At 49.4% G+C, this 21,129-nt stretch overlaps 1 protein-coding gene across 3 annotated transcripts in view; it reads left to right on the top strand.

Annotated features, from left to right (window-relative positions):
- ATR (ATR checkpoint kinase) overlaps nt 1–21,129 on the top strand; it is a 182,090-nt gene that overhangs the window by 49,753 nt on the left and 111,208 nt on the right. For all 3 annotated transcript variants that reach the window (XM_077488215.1, XM_077488214.1, XM_077488216.1), the window contains 2 exons: nt 665–778; nt 1,528–1,643. In XM_077488215.1, coding sequence (XP_077344341.1) covers nt 665–778; nt 1,528–1,643 — 230 coding nt within the window. The remainder of the gene's footprint in view (nt 1–664; nt 779–1,527; nt 1,644–21,129) is intronic.

The following is a 21,129-nucleotide window of genomic DNA, read 5'->3' as shown; positions in this document are numbered from 1 at the left end:
ACCTGAAAGATTGTGTTTTGGTAAATGGTTGTACAGATATGGAGGTTTATTTACTAAAGGCAAAAATACTGTGCACTGCAAGTGTGCTTTAATTGCATTTGCTCTAGATCTGAGGGGAAGCTCTACTGGTTTCTACCATCCAATCTTGTACAAACAAAAATGCTGTGTTTTTTTTTCCATGCATTTTATTTGAGTATTCTTTGTAAAGCAAAGTTTTACCTCAGTTACTAAGGTCTGGAGCAAATGCACAGTATATTTGCCTTTAGTAAATCAACCCCATTGTGTGACATAAAAGTCAACAGCCACCATTTTATTCTCCAGTACCTCTGCTTTCAGATAATATATAATGTCTGGGGGTAATGTTCGAGCAAAAAATGCTTATTTTTAACCTGTTTGAAAAAATGAAAAATTGCCAGGATAGCAATTGTTTAATGTTTATGTCTTCCTGTTATGGTGACCCTAATTTATTGTTCTGCAGTCACAGGCAGGAAGTGAAGTGAAATCTCCCCAAGGGTTCAAGAAAAGCAGTCATTATTTGAGAGCAATTTCTGAATCTATTGGAAACAAAAACAAAAAAAAATGGCTTGAGTTTGTCTGTAATGGTACATATTTTGAGACTGGAGGCTGTGTATTAAGCCTTTTTTCTTTCATTTTTTTGTTTTAGACTGGGGTTGAAGACCTGAATTTTGCTTATGAGCTGCTCTTGGAGTTGACTAGAGCATTTTTGGCTTATGCTGATAATGTCCGTGCTCAAGATTCTGCTGCTTATGCTATTCAGGTGAACAAAAATCTCTATATATAATATCCTGTATCTCTCCTCACATTGTGGAGCTTCAAGTCTTTGCATACTTCATTTTCATTTACAGGGCATGCTGATTTAATTTCTCTTCCATTTTAAAGTCATAGCGCTTTCGTATGAAGTGGTAAAAGCACAATCTGTAGAATACTGCTCTTAGACCCCTTTCACACCACGCCACCCATATTTTTAGCGGCGTTTTACTGTTGGATTTGAGGCGCATTTCGGCCGCTAGCGGGACGCTTTTACCCCCAGGCTAGCGGCCGAGAAAGGGTTAAAACCGCCAGCAATATGCCGCAATAGCGGCGTTTTGCCGGTGGTATTACAGCTCTGCCCCATTGATTTCAATGGGTAGGAACGGTAAACACACCGCTCCAAAGAAGCTGCTGGCAGGACTTTTCCCTGCCAGCGCACCGCTGTAGTGTGAAAGCTCTCGGGCTTTCACATTACAGACAATGGTGCAGCTTTTTTAGGGCGGATTGCAGGCGCTATTTCTAACGCTATAGCGCCTGCAAAATACCCTGGTGTGAAAGGGGTCTTAATGTTTTTATCTATTAAAAAAAAAGGGGGGGGGCGTGGGCATAGCCTCGTATATAACTTGTCTGCAAGAGATTGCAGCAAGTTGCTTCTCCCTTGTGGCTGTGCCATTTCCTAAACACTGGCTCTTCAGACTTTGTAGTGGCTGTAAAATGTTTTGACACTACCTTATTTCCAGTTTTGTATTTATGCAGGAGTTGTTATCAATTTATGAATGCAAAGAAGGAAGGCTTGACTGTCCTGGACGGAGGCTTTGGAGGAGATTTCCAGAACATATTCAGGAGATATTGGAGCCCCATCTTAATACAAGGTAAAGGTCATTTCATCTTAAAGGAAAACTGTAGTCATCTTCAAGTGGACCTTTAAAATGCAAAATGCTTAATTAAATTTTTTATTACTAGCAAGATCTCTCTTTTAGCCATGTGACTGTAATTTCAAATCTCATAGAACTAGGCTAAAATTAACTGCCACTTTTTGAAAATAAATGTTTTCACGGTGTCTGAGCTTTGTGATTTGAGCCTAAAGTCCACTTTTCAGTTTTCTTTTACAAAGGTTTTTATTAATATTAAAGAACAAGTTTACATTCCAATACAATAGGCTGTCGTACAAATAACAGTACAGGTGATTCACTGCATGGTAGTAATTAAAGCAGGCTGTTGCCCGAACGATTCCAATGTGCCCTGCGTTCGGGTGAACCCGGGTTTTCACATGACTGCAACAGAAGCATGTCATACAGTGCATTAACAGCCCATAGTAATCATCTACTGGTAATTGGTGAGACAAGAGAGAGAAGGGGAAAAGAAGATGTAGAGTGAGTCAAGGGAGGATGAAAAGAGGTTGTTGAATGAGAAGCAGGGGAGGAGTAGGGAGGATCAAAAGAGAGAAGAAGGGGGGGTCGAGGAAGAGAGAGGGGAGGGAGGGAAGAGAATGGGTTCACAGGGTGCGCACCACCGGTCCCTACATCGATAATAAAGCAACATCAAATCTAGGAGAATAATTATATGCTATCCAGGGCTGCCAGACACGCAGGAACTTGGCGTGAGTGTCTGAAAGAACAGAAGACAATTTTTCATTGACCATAACATCATTCAGGCGGTTCTTGACTGCCTCGAAACTCAGAGCCGGGGTTCTCCATGCTTTGGCTATTGTCAACTTAGTTGCAGTAAAGAGATGTTGCGCCAATTGGCGCTCTGGGCGTAACAGCTCAGTGATTGGTTTGCCAAGGAGTGCCTCAAATGGATCCTTTTTAAGATTTACTCGAAGTAGGCTACGGAGCAATGCGTACACCCTGACCCATAGTCTGCACACCCGCGGGCAGGTCCACCAAATATGGGCCATAGTGCCCTCTTGGGCACATTCTCTAAAACAAAGTGGGGAACAGGTTGGAACAAAGCGAGCCAGACGCGTCGGGGTATAATACCACCGGTATAACACCTTATATGCATTTTCCAGAATTATCACATTGCGCGAGCATTTGGATATGGCTAGGGTCATTGCCTGCCATTCCTCCGGGTCCAGCTTCTTCCCCAACTCCCTCTCCCATTGCAAATGATAAGACCGCACAGGAGGTCTCCGCCTAGAAACCAGAGCTGAGTATATCATAGATATCAGACCAGGAGAGTGGGGCCTGGATCTGCAGATGCTCTCAAACGGTGTCAACCTGTACGGGGCGTCCTGAGATTTAATGAGACTCTGGAGGAAATGACGGATCTGGAGATACCTGAAATACTCCCGTAGAGGTATATCGTGTGATGAACGTAATACATCATATGGTAAAATTTTTGTGGGAGTAAGCAAGGAGTGTACATCGCCGAAGCCATTCATGGTCCACCACTTGAATTGCACGGAGTCATGAAGGCCTGGAGGGAAAAGTGGGCAACGTAGAAGTCGCAGCAGCGGGAGGTGGGGAGAAGCCAGCCCCGCCGAGTACTTCACAGAGTCCCAAACTCGTAACGTATGAATCATACAAGGCCCTGTAATCTTAGGGCGATGTGCAGGTGGGAGCCACGGTAATGAAGAGATTGGGACAGGGTCCGTCTCAAGCAAATCAATAGTCGCCCAGAGCGGGAGTTGATACGTCTCATGAAGGTGAGAGAGCGGAGCAATGGCAGCAGCCACGTAGTAGTCTCTTATATTCGGGACCGAGAGGCCCCCACTACTTTTGTTGGCGAACAGGATTTGTTTATTAATACGGGGGCGAGACGATCCCCAGATAAATTGCAGGATCCTACGCTGATGGATATTGAGGACATGGGAGGGAATTGGGATGGGGAGAACCCTAAAATAATAAAGTAATTTTGGGAGATATGCCATCCTAATGGCCGTTATTCTCCCAAACCATGAAAGAGGTAAGGAGGACCACGCCGACAACATATCCGTTAATTTTTTGAATAATGGTGGATAATTCGCCTGATATAAAGCCTGGTATGTTGATGTGAGACGGATTCCTAAATAAGGCAAAGAGGAAACCCATTGGTAAGGAAAGGCCGACTGCAAGTCCCCCAGTAACTCCACAGAGAGATTAGTCGACAATGCCTTCGATTTAGATGAGTTAATTTGGAGTCCTGAGAGAGATGCAAAGGATTGCAACAGTGTGTGTAAGTTTGGCAGGGAAGTTCTAGGAGAGGTGACAGAGAGGAGAATGTCATCAGCGAATAAGGAAATCTTATGGGGGCAACCTGCTATTTCTATGCCCCGGATATCTGGGTGAGCTCTTATTGCCTCCGCCAGAGGTTCCAGTGCCAACACAAAAAGAAGGGGTGACAGCGGACATCCCTGGCGGGTTCCCCTGTGGATAGTAAAAATGGGGGATTCAAATCCGTAATATTTAATTTTTGCTCGGGGGGAATCATATAGGGCCGACATCCAAGTCATAAATGAGGTCCCAAATCCATAGTGCCGTAGGACAGACATGAGATAGGGCCAAGACAAGGAGTCAAAGGCCTTATTCACATCGAGGGAGAGAAGCATGGACTCCTGGGAGCGAGCCTGGGCTATATGCTGGAGTTGAACTATACGTCGAATTGCATCTCCCGCCTGTCTCTGTGGTACGAAGCCAACCTGGTCCTTTTTTATTAAACGGGGGAGGAAAGAGTTTAGTCGAGTCGCCAAGATTTTTGTCAAGAGTTTCATATCAACATTGATGAGCGAGATCGGCCTGAAATTTGCCCAAGATGAGTGGTCACGGTCCGGTTTAGGAATCATCACCACATTTGCAGTCAGAAGATCTGGGGAGAGAGGGCTGCCGTTTTTGACCGAATTGTACATTGCCACCAGATGAGGGGCTACTACCGATGCCAGCTTCCTATAGTAAAGCGCGGTGTACCCATCAGGCCCAGGACGTTTTTCCACCTTAAGTTCCTTTATGGCTTGTAGAACTTCAGTGATCTGAATATCCCTATCCATGAGGGCAATGTGAGCCCCCGTTAAGGATGGGAGCGAAAGGCTTTCCAGGAAGTCTGCCGTGCTCTGAGCCGCATTATCCTCTGGTGCCGCATATAGCTTCGCAAGGCGAAACCCAAATTCCTCCAGAACATGCTTCGGGTTCCCTGATAGGACATTGTTTCGATCACGTAGGGTAATCGGGTTAAATTTAGGGGCAAAGGTGCGGAGTCTGTTAGCTAACATACGGTTTGGTTTATTTGCTCTCACATACCACCGCTGGCGGGACCAGCGCAGTATACGCTCAGCACCCTCGGTAAGGCATAGGTCAAGCTCCGATCTGGCCATGTCCAACAGCTTACGGTTGTTCGGGGTGGGAAACTGTTTAAACTTCTCGGATAGTGACTCCAATCGGGACTCAAGCTCTTTTTGTTTTTTCTCTCTTGCCCTCTTACGGGCCGAAGCCAGACTAATTATCCGACCCCGTAACACCGCTTTATAAGCCTCCCAAAGGACCACTGGTGACTGCACCGAGCCCAAGTTTTCACGAAAGTAGTCCTCCGAAGCCTTAACAATATCCGCTGTCACATCTGCATGCGAAAGAAGGGAATCATTCATCACCCAGGGAGAAAATCTAGGTCTATCCAGAATAGAGTGACAAACAACTAGCACCGGGTCGTGATCTGACCAAGGAACAGCCAAGATTGAGGCCGATACCACTAACGGAAGGTGACGTCTGAGCATAAACATATGGTCAATCCTTGAGTGGACCTGATGGGGATGGGAGTAATGGGTGTAGTCCTTGCCCTGAGGATGACATTCCCTCCACAGGTCAACCAAGTCAAGTGTTTGCAAGGAGGACATGAATTTTTTAGCCCCTGCCGACTGTCCGTTTCTCTCGGGCGGCTGCTTATCTAGTTTGGGATTTAGTAGAAGGTTAGAGTCACCCGCAAGAAGGAGGGTGCCCTTGCCGTGGGACATAAGTAGGGTGCAGACATGGGTCAAGAAGGGCCCCGGATTTACATTCGGGGCATAGTACGTTAGTACGGTAACCTCCATGCCATGAATAGTGCCTTGGAGCAACAGGTACCGCCCATCAGGGTCTGCGATCTGTTTAGTGCAACTAAATGGAACAGATTTGCGAAAAGCCACGAGGACCCCCCTTTGTTTAGTTGAAGCATTTGCAAAAAATACCTGAGGGAACTGAGCATCGAAGTACCTAGGATGGGAGGTCTCAGAAAAATGTGTCTCCTGTAAGCAAGCAATGTCAACTTGTCGTTTGCGCAGATACTTAAAAACCTTCACCCTCTTATGGGGAGAGTTCATGCCCTGAACATTCAGGGACAACCATTTAATTGTCATTGGGGCAGCTGTAGGCGGCCATCAACCTTGAACCAGCGTACACACCCTGCGAACCCAGAGGGGGAAAAAAGGGATAGAAGCAGTGAAGAGGGAGAAGGAAGAGAGAAATATTGTATCACATCAGAAAAGGTAGTAGAAACATATAACTCTGTAACAGTAAGATTGCTATGAGTCGTGGGTTAAACATCCCACTACCTGGTCGGGTGTTGACTCGAACGTTAGTTCGGATCAAGTACCACAGGATGAGGGTGCAGTGGTCCGTCGGAGACCACTCGGCATAACAGTAACAATAACCATAAATATAATAGAACATGTCAACAATGGCATATCGAAATAAACCCCAAGAACAAATGAAAAACTGTAGAAAAGCAGAAAAAAAAAAAAAAATGTCACCGTCCCCATCCCCTACCTCCCCAAAAAACACAGGGCAGTACATGGGGTGACCCCCCGCCCATGAAAAAACAGCATGAACCCAGCAACATCTGAAAGGAACCCAAAGCAAAAAAAAAACAAAAACAAAACAGGTGTGCCTATTAACCGCGGGATGGGCGCAAGGCCTCCCCCCATTCGGCCAATAGTAGGCAGGGGTCCAGTCCACAGTGCGTACACCCCCTCTTAACTCACACAGTGGGAGGGGAAAAAAAAAAATTGAAAAGGATAAAAAGGAGGTGGGGAATCAAAACAGCTTATGCAATTGGGGGGGGGGGGGGGGGGGGTACGGCAGTCATTACCTGAGTGCACTAATTGTACAAAAAAAATAATAAATAAAAAATAAAAAAAATAAAAAAAAAGGAAGGGTCAAAACAAAACAATTCCCCCGCCATTCATCTGCAACCAGTAAGGTGGGCCGCCACAGTCCAGGGTTAAAGACCAGCACAGTCTGCCTGTAAGCAAATAATGACTAGCTTACCAATCCTCAGAGTTGCAGTTCAGAGGTGTCCCGTTCTAGTCTCCTGGTGGCAGTAGTTGCTGCTTGTTCAAGAGCCTGAGGCGAGCCTGCTGTGCAAAGGCAGGGGAAAAGAAGAAGAAAAAAAACAAAAAAAAAAACAAAGCACAATCAAATTTAGCAAAGGGCAGGAGCAACACTTTTCTAACGATGCCCGGCTGTAGAAACTTCTTGAAACCTCTGAGCCTTGAGAGAGCGGAGGGCTTGGGATCCGTGTTGTGAGGATTGAGAGGATCTCGGTGGGGCCCGGGAGGGACCCGGGCGGGCCAAAGCTGTTTCGGGTTGAGAAGGAGGGAGGTCAAATTGCAGCTCCTGGAATTGTCGCCTCAGATCCGGCAAAGACGAGGCATGAAACTGACGTCCCAGATGATAAAAAGAGAGTTTAAAGGGGAAGCCCCACCGATAGCGGATGTTTCTGGCTTGTAGGATTTGCAGATAGGGCTTCATATTCCGCCTTTTAGCGATAGTGACCGGGGAAAGATCAGCAAACAATTGGAGGGAGTTTCCCTGGAATGTAATGTCCGGCAACTCTCTGGCCGCCTGGAGAAGCCGTTCCTTGGTTCTATAGAAGTGAAATTTTATGATCACATCTCTAGGGGGGCCCTCAGTTGGCTTGGGAGCGAGGGACCTATGGATACGGTCGAACTCCAGGCGTTCCGTAGGAATATCGGGTGCAAGCTCCTGGAAGAACGCTGTGGCTGTACCCTGTAGGTCTGTGATGGTTTCCGGGAGGCCGCGTATACGCAAATTACCTCTGCGAGCTCTATTTTCTGAGTCCTCAAGTTTGTCCTGGAGCGTCACAAGTTCTGCATTCAGTTTCTCCACCTCTTCCTCATGACCCTCAAGTACCGTGGTTGTTAAGTCCATCCGTTCCTCCAACTGATTAGTGCGGTGGCCTAGTTCTTTAAGACCCTTCACCAGTTCAGCAGACAGCTTGCGAGAGGCCACAGTGATCTCGTCCCTTACTATGGTGCGGAACTTTTGTAGCAAAGCTTCAGAGTTAGTGTCCGCTGGGCTTGCCAGGTTAGAGGGGAACTGTGACAGGCTATCATCAGAATGCTGTGTGGTGTCATCAGGTTCCGGCGGTTCAGGCGCCATCCTGCCCTTCCCCTTCGCCTTCCCCAGGACCGGAGTGGATTTCAGTTGTGATCTGTTGCGGGGACGGTTCCGGGGCGTATTATACATACCCGCCGGTTGCCAAATAGCGCATGCAGTGGTTGGGGTAGATGTGACGAGAGTTGTGAGCTGAATATGCCTTATCCGCCAAGTGGAATGGTCCGACGGCGCGGTGCTAGGGAATTACGCTGTCATTTTCCCCTGCGACCGCGTATGCACCCCCAGGCAGGATATATATGATTACACTTCCATCTGTAGGCCCTCCAGGGCCACTATGGTCTTTGTGGATGGCGTGTAGTACAGGGGGGGAGCAGAATCCGTCCTTGGGAGTGTGTGAGGGGCCTGTAATGGAGGACTAGGTGTACCAAGATGGCCGCCTACCTCTGTCTTCCATATGTCCTCCGCTGTGACGAGCTGCCTGTTGGTTCCAGTGCTCTCTGCCAAGTTTTCTCCCAGGCCTTAGAGAGGCTCCGCTGATGGTGCGTGTGCAGCGCCGCTATCCGCGCGGCCCGCGGTACGCGAGCGAGGAGGCTCCGGAGGCCTTGTAGGCCGCAAGATGGTGGCTGGCGCTCGCCAGGTGTAGTAGGCCTCGGGCCCGATCGTAGGACGTACGGCCGATCCGGAGCCGCAATAAGGCGGCGGTTGTGCTCCCGGGACTCGTGGGGAGCGAGATGAGGTGTCCGCCGGCCAAAATCCCGCTTGGTAGCGGCGGATGGGTGAAGATTGTGTCTCGGCCGGCGGAGCTCAGCATGGATGCGACCTTTCCCCAGCACTTCCGGTCACGCCCCCACTTTTCAGTTTTCAGTGCTGTGATAGTTTGAGGATTACTCAGTCATACAACAACTGTACCCCAAATTAATGTTATATCATTTTTAGGCCGAACTTCCTTTTGGTGGTTTTAACATGTACAATATGTTGTTTTTTTGTTTTTTTTTGCATAAAGATAATAAAAATACAAAACAAAAAAGTAACAACTCCACTTTAAGCACATATAATTATTAAAATAAGAGGGCGTTATCCTAAGCATGAAACACATAGTTAACTATTCCCAATAGTATTCTACCAATTTGAATTAGTTGTAAGAAATAACCACAAATTACCTAGCTAATTAGAATAGGAAAAATAGGAGCACAATTGGTTAGATCACTTGATATATCCAAAAGGGTGTGGGAGCCAAACCAGTGAACACCTTTAGTCTCAAATACCACTATCCCCCTTCATTGCTGCTAAGCTAACAAGGGGGGGAGAAAAAAAAAAAAAAGAGAACAAAGGAAGAAAAAAAAGGGGGGGGGGGGGTGGAGGAATGTGGAATGGGGGAAGAAAGAACTTAGAAGATAAGGAAAAGAGATGGTTGAGACAATCACCAGCCACCCTCTCTGTCCATGTCAGATAAGTACTTGTCTTGTGACAAGGTAAAGAATAACACGAATTTCACTTATGACTAAGCCACCGTTCCAAGAAACAACTAATTTGCTGTTCTGTATTAGCTCTTGGTATGACGGAGATTCGGGATATGTATTCTAAGCCCCCCATGTGGCTGAGTATTCAGGTATTTTATCGAGGGTGATATAGATCAGCTCCTCCATCTCTGCTAAGTGAATAACACAGGGGAGCTAGACCTCTAATGAACCGGTAAACAAAGCCTAGCACTGTTGATCATATGCATAGCTACCGACTTATGGTAGTGTTTCCTGGGAATTTTTGAGCAATTGAGTAGGTACTGTGCCGGTGTGAACTCCAGCGGGAGTGAAGCGATCAAAGTTGTCGTGTCATGGACCTTACGCTAATACTGCTGAATCAGAGAGCATTTCCACCAGACAAGAAAGAATGTGCCCCTCTCTATCCTGCATATCCAACAGCGGTCAGGTACAGATGGCACAAATTTATGAAGGATATCTGGCGTTTTATACCACCTGGTTTTAAGTTTATAGCCATTTTCGTGCGTGCCTACATTCAGGGAGCACTTATGGATGTAAAGATGTATGCAATCCCAGCTGGCATTGTCTATTTCTGCTTCAAGTGCAGCTTCCCAGAAAGCGTGGGCAGAGCTTAAAGAGGCGTATTGCTCTCCAAACATGGAAGCATATATTGCTGAAATCACATGTCTTTGGGGAGAGGACCTAGAGCAAAGGGATTCAAAGACTGTAGGAGCCCTGGTAAATCTCTCTCTACGTGCTGGATCACCTAAGTAATGTTAATAATAGTTGAAGGTAAGACCAAAAGGGGAACACCTTGGTAATGGATAACTCAGCTAGTTCCTTATGCTTCTTGAACCTAACTCTACAGCAGAAGTGTCTGACCTGCATCTCCCATGTGTGGTCACTCTGCTACTAAGTAATTCCTGGATAGGCCCGGATTAAAATCAGGGTTGCTTCTAATTGGGGTAATCGAGCACTCCTTGGATGAAAGGGCATGTGCTGCCCATGCCCTATCAAAGGCATGAAGAGTAGACCCAATTGGGGATGATAATCGAAAGAAGATGTGTGTACCTTTCAAACCCATGGCACTGCACGTAGTTCTGAGTCACAGGCTAACTGTTCAAGCCATACCCAATCTTTACAACGCTCATGGACTTTCCAGTCCACCATCCTAGCACTGCCCAATAGTAGCATTGTAGATCCAGAAGACCGCCTTCCATTGAAAGGAAAAATTTGACTGGCATTGTTGCACTAATTCTGTAGATAGTGTAGTATTTAGTGTGAAAGACTTTGAGTAGTTGATTTTCAAATTTGAGATACGTTTGAACTGTTCAAGGACTGATGAGATTTGGGAGTCACGCCACAGGGGAGGAGAGAAAAAGCAAAACGTTGCTTGCAAATGCTGCGTTCTTAAATTTGAGGCGAGAGGGGACAACCCTGTCTTGTTCCATTATGGATAGAGAAGACACTCAATAAGTGGCCATTGACTCTGGCTCTCGGGTTAACATTTAAGGATGAGATGAGAGCACGCATATTTACAACGATACCCAAAGTTCCTAGGACCTCACCCATGTAGTCCCAGGTCACTCAGGTGATCACCTTTTCTATTATATTCACCGACCGACACAGCTCCTCTCTGTAACTAAATGGGTTTGTTAGCCTGCCATTAGGAGAACTAGGCAAAATTGTAACACAATACACAGAACTTTCAACACCGCCCCTGGGGATGGGCCCTGTGCGAACAACCCTCCTTGCTGCCCCAGCAGACTCAGTTTTTATTTTACCTAGTGAAGGAGAATGACCTAGGAACCCTGCGGGCCCTTTGGTCCATTTTTTTGATGCAGGATTGATGCTTTTGCGCAAGATGTAAGATCCTGGGATCTTCTATCAACTGCTGGCTGGGTGACAGGCTGGGGAAGTTATCCTTGTAGTCCCCCCAGTCCGGCCATCGAGCGTGTGCAGGTCGAAGCTAAGGCTCGGCAGGCCACGACATACCTTAGCTCCAGAGGTGGTCGGTGAGCTTCAATGCTCCGGGGTATACATATGGCCGGGCTACTGATGTCGGGATCACAGTATACCGGGCCAGCAGCTACCCTGTAACTGCGCAGGAGTGGGTCTGTGATGGAATGTCACCCAGCTCTTCAGGACTGGTAAGTACGGCTCTCCCTCCTCGGGGGTTAAGCAGCTGGGCATTCCCTGGGGGGGCCACCTCACCTCCTTCTCTTCCCTCCCACGTCCCCATCTTCCCTCCCCCCCCCCATGTGCTGCGGGCGGTGTGTGTATGGGGATCGCTGGGTCTCTCACCTGTGGGGGGTCTGTGCGGCTAGCGATGGTCCTGGTCCCTGTGTGGGGGGTCCCAAACGGTGTCTGTGGGGGTATTCTTGCTGGTTCAAGGCAGTTCTGTTTGAGGATTTTTCCTGTCACTGCATGGCGCTGTCCGGCAGCCATTTTGAATGAAGGCAGAGCAGGTTCCCCTTGTGAGCCTCAGCGGCCATTTTCTGGAAAATTTTCCTATTAGTTGCATAGGCGGCCATTTTTTTGAAGCCCGAGCGCTCTTTTCACCGCAGTTCTCTTGTGACAGCATTACATGTGCTCTCACATGCTGTTTCCTGTGTCCACTGTGTATACAGGACGCTGGATGGCCATTTCCTGAACGCTGGTGCAAGCTCTGCAGATCTTTTCACCGCCATTTTCTACAGCTGCTGCCGACACAGTTTCCTCACTCTGCACTTGGGTAACCTCCTGGGGACTACAGGCACGGCTAGTGACCATCACAGAACGCCCCAGGGTGGTGAGTCTGGTTCTAGGAACCCCCCTCCCCCCCCCCCCCCCAGGCGGCGGCAGCAGCAGGAGGGTGCGACTTTCACTGTCCTAAGTCCCCTTGCAGGTGGCAGACAGAGTAGGGTCAGCATGGCTTCAGAAACTGGTGTTTCTTCCCCTGAAATCCAGGCTATTGCAACCGGGTCACCTGCGGATAACGCTGTGCCCATGGACACCCTGACGGTGGTCCTTTAACTAATTTGTTGCTAAAATAGAGGCGGTGCGTGGAAGGAAAGTTGCGCGTAAAAGGCCTCTGCCCCCCCCTCCTCTGGGGAGAGCTCCGATGCAGACTCGGGCCCTGCTGCGGCTGGTGACCCCTGCTCTGACCTATCAGACGAGGCTGACCAGGACCATTCGGGCAGCGAGGATGATTCCCCGTCTGGGTCCGGGTGCGACAAAGCGCTTGTTGGAGCACTTATCACAGCTGTGCGTGATACCCTGAAGATCCAGGAGCCAGCGGATCCCTCTGCTGACGTATCGGTCCCTTTTGGGTCCCGCAAGCCAGCATGATCACCTAAGGTGTTCCCGTATTTGACTTATTTTGACAAATTCATCTACAGGGGATGGGGTCGGCCACAAAGGACCTTTTCGGTCCCCAAAAACATGGCGGTGCGTTACCCCTTTGAGGAAAGCCTTCTCAAGAAGTGGTCGGCTCCTCCGGTCGTGGACCTCCCAGTATCTAGGTTAACTAAAGTAACCACGATCCCGGTTGAGGGGACTCCTGCATTTAAGGATCCCACGAATAGGAAGGCTGAGGCGGTGGCTCGTTCCTTGTTTACGGTTGTGGGGTTAGGTGTGCAACCTGTACCGGCATCCGCACTGGTGTTGCAGACACTGACTGAGTGGGCAAAGCTTTTGCACTGCAAATTGGGAGAGTAACAGGCCTCCCCGTCTGCATGGAACTAGCAGACCAACTAGTGCAATGCCTCAAGTACGTTTGTGACGTGGCCCTGGATACTCTCCCCCTGTTATCCAGGGCTTCGGTGTCAGCTGTGGTGCCGAGGCGCCTGATTTGGCTAAAATGCTGGTCTGCTGACCAGGCATCCAACAAAGTCTTGACGGATCTTCCCTTCCTTGGCGACCGGCTCTTTGGAGTTTCGTTGGCTGACATTATTAAAAATGCAACGGGTGGTAAGAGTACACTACTCCCACAGGCCAGGAAGGCTAAGGAGCCACGCCGCAAGCAAGGCCCCTCTTTTTCCGCTCACAAGCAGCTTTTTCGTCCGCCCGGTGCTTCGACAAAACATTCCCAGCCCGACAGGACATCCACGGACGGTCAAAAGCGTCCCTGGAACCGCAAGCCTAACAAGCCTGCGAAACAAAAGTTCTACTGCATGAAGGTTTGCCCCCACCCACCTATCAGGTGCGGGGGGGTCGCCTTCGGGAGTTTGCAGCCCGGTGGACCTTCCCCGTTATCCGACCAATGGTCTGCGACCTGATTTCCACAGGCTACAAGATAGAGTTTCTCTCTTGGCCGCCGAACAGATTCTTCCCCTCCAGCATACCTGCGTCCCCGGTTCGCCGAGAGGCCCTGTTAGGGGCGGTGAGGGACTTGCTGAATCAGGGGGTGATTGTACCAGTTCCGGAATCGGAACGCTTCCAGGGGTTCTAGTCAAACCTGTTTGGGGTTCCCAAGAAGAAAGGGGTACGTCCATTCTTGGACTTAAAAACCCTCAATCACTTTGTAAAAGTGCAGAGGTTCAGAATGGAATCAGTTCGCTCAGTAGTCGCTGCACTCCATCAAGGGGACTCCCTGTCGTCCTTGGACATCCAGGATGCGTACCTGCACATGCCCATATGCCTTCAGCATCAAAAAATTTCTGCGTTTGGCAGTCAGGGAAGCCCACTACCAATTTGTGGCTCTTCCCTTTGGCCTGGCATCAGCCCCCCTAGTCTTTACCAAAGTACTGGCTCCAGTATTGGTGTTGCTGCGACAACGCGGGATCGTGGTCGTGGGTTACCTAGACAATCTTCTCCTGAGAGCATCTTCCGCCTCAGAATTAGAGGAGGATGTGGCGATCACCATGCAGACTCTGCGAGAATTTGGGTGGCTGTTGAACCTAAAGAAGTCAGTGATTGTACCGACCCAGCATCTGGAGTACCTAGGTTTACTATTGGACTCCAGGGAAGCGAGGGTCTTTCTCCCCTCAGACAAATTGCAGACTCTCAGATCTGCGATCAAACTACTGATGAATCGCAAGTGGTCGTCGCTCCGCTTTTGCATGCGAGTGCTGGGGCTCATGGTAGCCTCCTTCGAGGCGGTACCTTATGCCCAGTTCCACACCAGAGTCCGGCAGAAGGAGATCTTGACAAAATATGACAAATCTCCGTTGTCCCTGGATCGGCAGATCCAGGTGAGCCAGCCAGTCAGGGACTCCCTGATCTGGTGGTTGAGGTCCCCGTGATTCAGTCCGGAACATCGCTCCTTCCTCTGAAATGGACAGTGATCGCTACGGACGCCGGTCTATCCGGCTGGGGTGGAGTGATGGGGATTCAGGCGTCTCAGGGCCTCTGGTCGACGGAAGAATCCAAGTTGCCGATCAATCTGCTTGAATTGAGAGCGATCAGGCTGTGTCTCTACACATGGTCGATGTGTCTTCAGGGGCGTCCGACCAGGATACAGTCAGACAACGCCACGGCTGTGGCGTACATAAATCACCAAGGGGGAACAAGAAGCTCAGCCCCTGTTCAGAAGGTCGCTCACATACGTCCGTGGGCATTGCGACACGTTCTGAGCCTGTTGGCCATTTACATCCCGGGGGGTGGAAAATTGGTAGGCGGACTATCTGAGTCGACAGATGCTAGACCCAGGAGAATGAGCATTGCATCCAGACATATTCAGGCTGCTGTGCCTGAAGTGGGGCACACCAGATGTGGATCTATTGGCCTCCTGTCTCAATCGGAAGGTGCAGAGATTTGTGTCCAGGACAAGAGATCCGTGGGCAGACGCGCTGGTGGCTCCGTGGGATCAGTACCAGCTGATCTACGCTTTTCCTCCACTGAAACTGTTGCCACGTTTGCTTCGCAGAGTGGAAGCCGAGGGCATTCCAGTAATCCTGGTTCACCCAGATTGGCCTCAGCGGCCCTGGTACGCAGACCTGGTGCGTCTGATGACAGACGCTCCCTGGCGACTGCTGCTGCGAGAGGACCTCCTATCTCAAGGACCAATCTTTCACCTTCTATTACCATCGATGGCTTTAACGGCATGGCTGTTGAGAGCCAGGTGCTGAGGAACCGGGGTCTGTCGGACTCGGTGATTTCAACTATGTTGGGGGCACGGAAATTTTCTTCACTGAAGATATACCATCATACCTGGAAGGCCTACATCTCCATGTGTGAGGAGAAAGGATGGCATCCGTGCTCCTTTTCTACATCCAGGATCCTGCTGTTTCTTCAGCAAGTAGTAGACCAGAAGTTAGCGTTCAGCACCATTAAGGGACAAATTTCAGCCTTGGCTTTTTCAGCGACCCCTGGCGTCTCATTCATTAGTGAGTACCTTTGTTCAGGGGGTACAACATGTAGTCCCTCCAGTGCGTCCACCATTACCTCCGTGGGATTTGAACCTGATGTTGTCGGCGCTTCAAAAGCCGCCGTTTGAGAATATCAGGGAGATTCCCTATTTGACCCTTTCTCAGAAAGTGGTCTTTCTAGTGTCCATCACCACAGGGATAAGGTGGTTTTGCGTCCGCAACCGTCCTTTCTACCGAAGGTGGTCTCAACCTTTCATATCAATGAGGACATTGCATTACCATCGTTGTGTCCTAAGCCGAAGCACCCCAAGGAGGTGGCCCTTCACGCTCTCGACGTGGTTAGGGCTCTAAAAGTGTATTTGTCTGCCACAGCTCCCTTTCGGAAGTCAGACTCGCTGTTTGTTTCGGTGACTGGTCCAAAGAAGCGCATGGCGGTCTCGTCTGCCACCATTTCCAGATGGATCAGACAGATTGTAGTACAAGCCTACGCCTTGAAGAGGCAGGTGCCCCCCTTTCCAGTCACGGCCCACTCTACAAGAGCAATCGGAACGTCTTGGGCCTATCCGACACCAAGCGTCGGTCGCTCAGGTGTGTAAGACGGCAACCTGGTCGTCTGTCCATATGTTTACCAAGTTTTACCAGGTAGACGTCAGTGCATCGGCTGATGTCTGTTTTGGCCGCAAAGTTTTGCAGGCAGCCGTGTAGTTGCAATTGAGATTTTTCCTGGTTTTTCAATAAAAACGCAGTATTGTTTGTCAGTGTACTGTTGCATTACTTCCGCAAAAAGGTTGCGGTGTTGGGGATCTCTCCTGTTGAGAATACCCGGTTATATGGCGGTGTGTTTTTTCCATACACTGCTGTTTTTTTGTGTGGGTTTAGTTTCACTAGTTCCCACCTGCCATGGTGGATGAAGTTTTTTTTCTGTTTTTCCCACCCCTCTGCACTGCTTGGGGACGTGCCATTTAGTTACAGAGAGGAGCTGTGTCGGTCGGTGAATATAAGAGAAAATAGCATTTTTGTACTCACCGTAAAATCCTTTTCTCTGTAATTCACCGACCGACACAACACCCACCCATCCTTTTGCCTACGTTATACTGCTTGTTGACGTACTGAGTCTGCTAGGGCAGCAGGGAGGGTTGTTGGCACAGGGCCCGTCCCCCGGGGCGGTGCTGAAAGTTCTGTGTATTGTGTTACAATTTTGCCTAGTTCTCCTAATGGCAGGCTAACAAACCTATTTAGTTACAGAGAGGAGCTGTGTCGGTCGGTGAATTACAGAGAAAATGATTTTACGGTGAGTACAAAAATCCTATTTTCTGCGTCTATCGCTAGGAAGAAACCCTCCTTTTGGTTGGAAGCTACAGTAGGTGACCGCGATATTGTGTCAATCTTGCCGCTTCTAGCGGCGAGATTGACACCCTACGAGCTCCGTCGCGGGAGCCAGTGCCGAGCTGGCTCGCATCGGGAAAGGAAAAATGTTTATTTTCCTTTCCCGATAAGCGACAAGCATCGCTGGCCGGGTTGACACTGGTGCGGGGATCCGAATTGGATTCCCGCCAATACCAGGCACTGTTTGGTATGAATCCTAAGGGAGAACTCCATGCCAAATGTAAAAAAAAAGGCATGGGTTCCCTCTTGGGAGGCATACCAGGCCCTTAGGTACGGCAGGGATTTTAAGGGGAATCCCCTTCGCCAAAAAAATGGCGTGGGGCCCCCCCCAAAATCCATACCAGACCCCTATCCGAGCAAGCAGCCCGGCCGGTCAGGAAAGGGGGTGGGAACGAGCGAGCGCCCCCCCCCCCTCCTGAGCCGTACCTGGCCACGTGCCCTCAACATGGGGGGTGCCTTGGGGAAGGGGGGCCGCGCGGCCCCCCCACCCCAAAGCACCTTGTCCCCATGTTAATGAGGACAAGGGCCTCTTCCCGGCAACCCTGGCCCTTGGTTGTCGGGGTCTGCGGGCGGGGGGCTTATCGGAATCCAGGAGCCCCCTTTAATAAGGGGGCCCCCGGATCCCGGCCCCCACCCTATGTGAATGAGTATGGGGTACAATGTACCCCTACCCATTCACCTGGGAAAAAAATGTACAAAAAAACACGCACACAAGGGTTAAAATAGTTTATTGCACAGCTCCGGGGGTCTTCCGTCTTTGGGGGTCTTCTCGTATCTTCTGCTAGCTCTTTTACTAGCGGAGGAGCCCATCTTTCTTCTTCATCGCCGCCCTTTTCTTCCGACTTCAGGGGTCGTGTCCCCCTCTTCGGTTCTTCTTGCCGGGCCACCGCTTCTTCTTCCAGCTCTTTTACTAGCGGTGGCCCGGTCTTCTGCCGTCGCCGCCTTCTGTTCTTCTGGAGGATGCTGGGACTGTGACATCGTAACGGTGCCGGGTCACCATGTGACATCAACCGGCGACCCCACCCTTTGTCCCTATATAAGTCGCTGCGCACCGTGTCCCTGGCATTGCGGCCGGAGAGAGCGTTGAGTCAAAATCTCCAGAAGAAGAAGAACGGAAGGCGGCGACGGCGGCAGAAGACACCGCTAGTAAAAGAGCTGGAAGAAGAAGCGGTGGCCCGGCAAGAAGAACCGAAGAGGGGGACAAGACCCCGGAAGTCGGAAGAGGGCGGCGACGAAGAAGAAAGCCGGGCTCCTCCGCTAGTAAAAGAGCTAGCAGAAGATAGCGGAGGAGTCCGGCGAGAAGACCCCCGAAGACGGAAGACCCCCGGAAGCTGTGCAATAAACTATTTTAACCCTTGTGTGTGTGTTTTTTTGTACATTTTTTTCACAGGTGAATGGGTAGGGGTACATTGTACCCCATACTCATTTACATAGGGTGGGGGGCATGGATCCGGGGGCCTCCTTATTAAAGGGGGCTCCCGGATTCCGATAAGCCCCTCGCTCCCGCAGACCCCGAAAACCAACGGCCAGGGTTGTCGGGAAGAGGCCCTTGTCCTCATCAACATGGGGGCAAGGTGCTTTGGGGTGGGGGGGCCGCGTGCCCCCCCCCCTCCCCAAGGCACCCCCCATGTTGAGGGCACTCGGCCTGGTACAGCTCAGGGGGGGGGCTCGCTCGTCCCCACCCCCTTTCCTGACTGGTCAGGCTGCATGCTCAGATAGGGGTCTGGTATGGATTTTGGGGGGAATTCCCCTTAAAATCTCTCCCGGACCTAAGGGCCTGGTATACCCCCGAGAAGGCATGCAGGCTTCATGAGTGAGGCGACATTATCGGCTGCTATAGGAAAATGAAATTTTCCTTTTGCAGCCAGCGCAACGGGATCGCGCTGGTTAGAGAAGCCTGTTGCCGGGAACCAGCACGATACTGTCGTGCTGGAAACACAATGTCGGCGGCACCTACTGTAGCCAATAGTGAAGTTTCAGGGCTTTGATAGTGTTCCAGGGACAAATCCTACTTGATCCAGTCCTACCCAGGTTGACACATGGTAGGACAACCAGGTTGCTAAGATTTTGGAGAACAGCTTCACATCCATGTTAAGGAGAGATATCGGACGATAACTAGCGACATTGGCAGAGTCCTTATTTTCCTTGGAGATTACTACAATATATGCATCTAGTAAGCTGTTTGATGAGCCAGGATCTGTTGAAGGCTTTAAGAAAGCCCAGGGCTAGAAGGTCAGGGAAGCATTTGTAATAATGTGCTGCAAAGCCATTAGGAACCGGGCTTTTGTAGCTTTCAGTGCCTCTTCTAATTCCTTCAGGGACGGGGGTTTCTAACGCATTTGCATTGTCTTCATTGGATAAGGGAGGACTGTATTGACTTAGATAATCCCAGATCAATTGTGTACGTTCATCCGTTTCTAAAGGATCGGGTTCATTGGATTGAAGATTGTACAATTTATTTTAAAAGCAGTGAAATTGAGAAGCTATGTCCTCATTTTTGTAGTGGGTGACCCCAGATGTGTCAGTCACTTGATGCACTGTAGATGCTAGAGTCAGTTTTTGCATGGCTCTAGCCATGAGTCTACACGCCTTTATTGCTTTGTTAATGATAGCACATGTTGTTTGCGTGCTCTTAGAGTTCTTGCACTAAGAGGGCGCAAGTCTCCACCAGTTCCTGTGCTATCTGGCGTGCCAGCGAGCACTTGTGCTGGACTTCTAGGTTATGTATCTTATCACATAATTCTTGTATCAAGATTGATGTTCTTTTTTCTTCCTCATCGCAATGGAAAGCAGATGTCCTCATATGACACACTTGTATGCCTCCCACTGAGTCGGGGAAGAGACGTCAGGTGTGTCATGGCAAAAATATTCCTAAATTATTATTTTTTTTGTCTAATATTGGTCAGGTCTCCAGGCTCTACAAGAAGGGACACATCCATTCCCCAGATCTTGGAGGAAGCCTCCCTACCAGGCAAGACCAAAATTGCTGTGATTGGGTAGTGGTCAGATAGTACCATATTCTCTATAGTAGCATTGTGTAAATAAGAAAGATCAGTTTGGTGTGTGAAGAGATAAGTCGTGAGTAGCGGTTGTGTGGTGAAGGGAAGGTGTAATCCCTCTCTCCGTGGCTTAAAGTTCGCCATGTGTTGTGAAGCGTAATAGAGGCCAGCTGAAGTTTAACTTGACGCAGAGCCGAAAAAGTAAGTGAGGAGGTGCCTGAGGAGGTATCAAGAAGCGGGTTCATGGCCAGATTAAAATTCCCAACCAAGGATCAAGAGGCCTGATTGAAAAGTCCCTAGCTTTAAGAGTTTCCCGTAAAAAGGGTACTTGTTTGGAATTAGGACAATAAATATATGCCAGTGTCACTGGCCTATTCTTCTATACCTCTTTCAAGAAAATCTACCCTTGGGTTCCAGCAATTGGTCAGTAAGACGAAATGACAACCACCATGAGATCAGAATCGAAACTCCCTTCGTTTTGGAGTCGGCACAGGCTGCATGATGGACCGTGGGAAAATGGCTGTTGGTTAAATAGGCGATGGATCCCAATTTAAAGTGCGTCTCTTGTAAAAAGACAATTTGTGCTCTGTCGGGGGGCCTCTGCCAGAACACTGCTACGTTTTTCAGTAATATTAAGGACTTTAATGTTCAAAGAGTACACCTTCAGAGAGGAGCTGAGCAATTTGCAGTAGAAAGCATTATCAAATAGCCCGACTGAATATTGAGGGTCCGCAGTGGTTTAAAAAACAAGGGACGCAACCTCTTAGAGACCTGCGGAGGTCACGTCAAAATATCACCGGAGGTGGTATCGGACCCACTAGACCACCTGGTAGGGAAGTTGGGGTACAAAAGAAAGGGGAAGAGACGCCGGCTGGTTTCAACAAGGGGGGTCTGACTG

The sequence above is a fragment of the Lithobates pipiens genome, unplaced genomic scaffold, assembly GCF_037356315.1.
Source record: "Lithobates pipiens isolate NorthernLeopardFrog02 unplaced genomic scaffold, aLitPip1_a1.2 Scaffold_18, whole genome shotgun sequence".
Classification (NCBI taxonomy): domain Eukaryota; kingdom Metazoa; phylum Chordata; class Amphibia; order Anura; family Ranidae; genus Lithobates; species Lithobates pipiens.
Note: the sequence above shows the minus strand (reverse complement) of the source record. Positions and strands in the feature narration are given on the sequence as shown.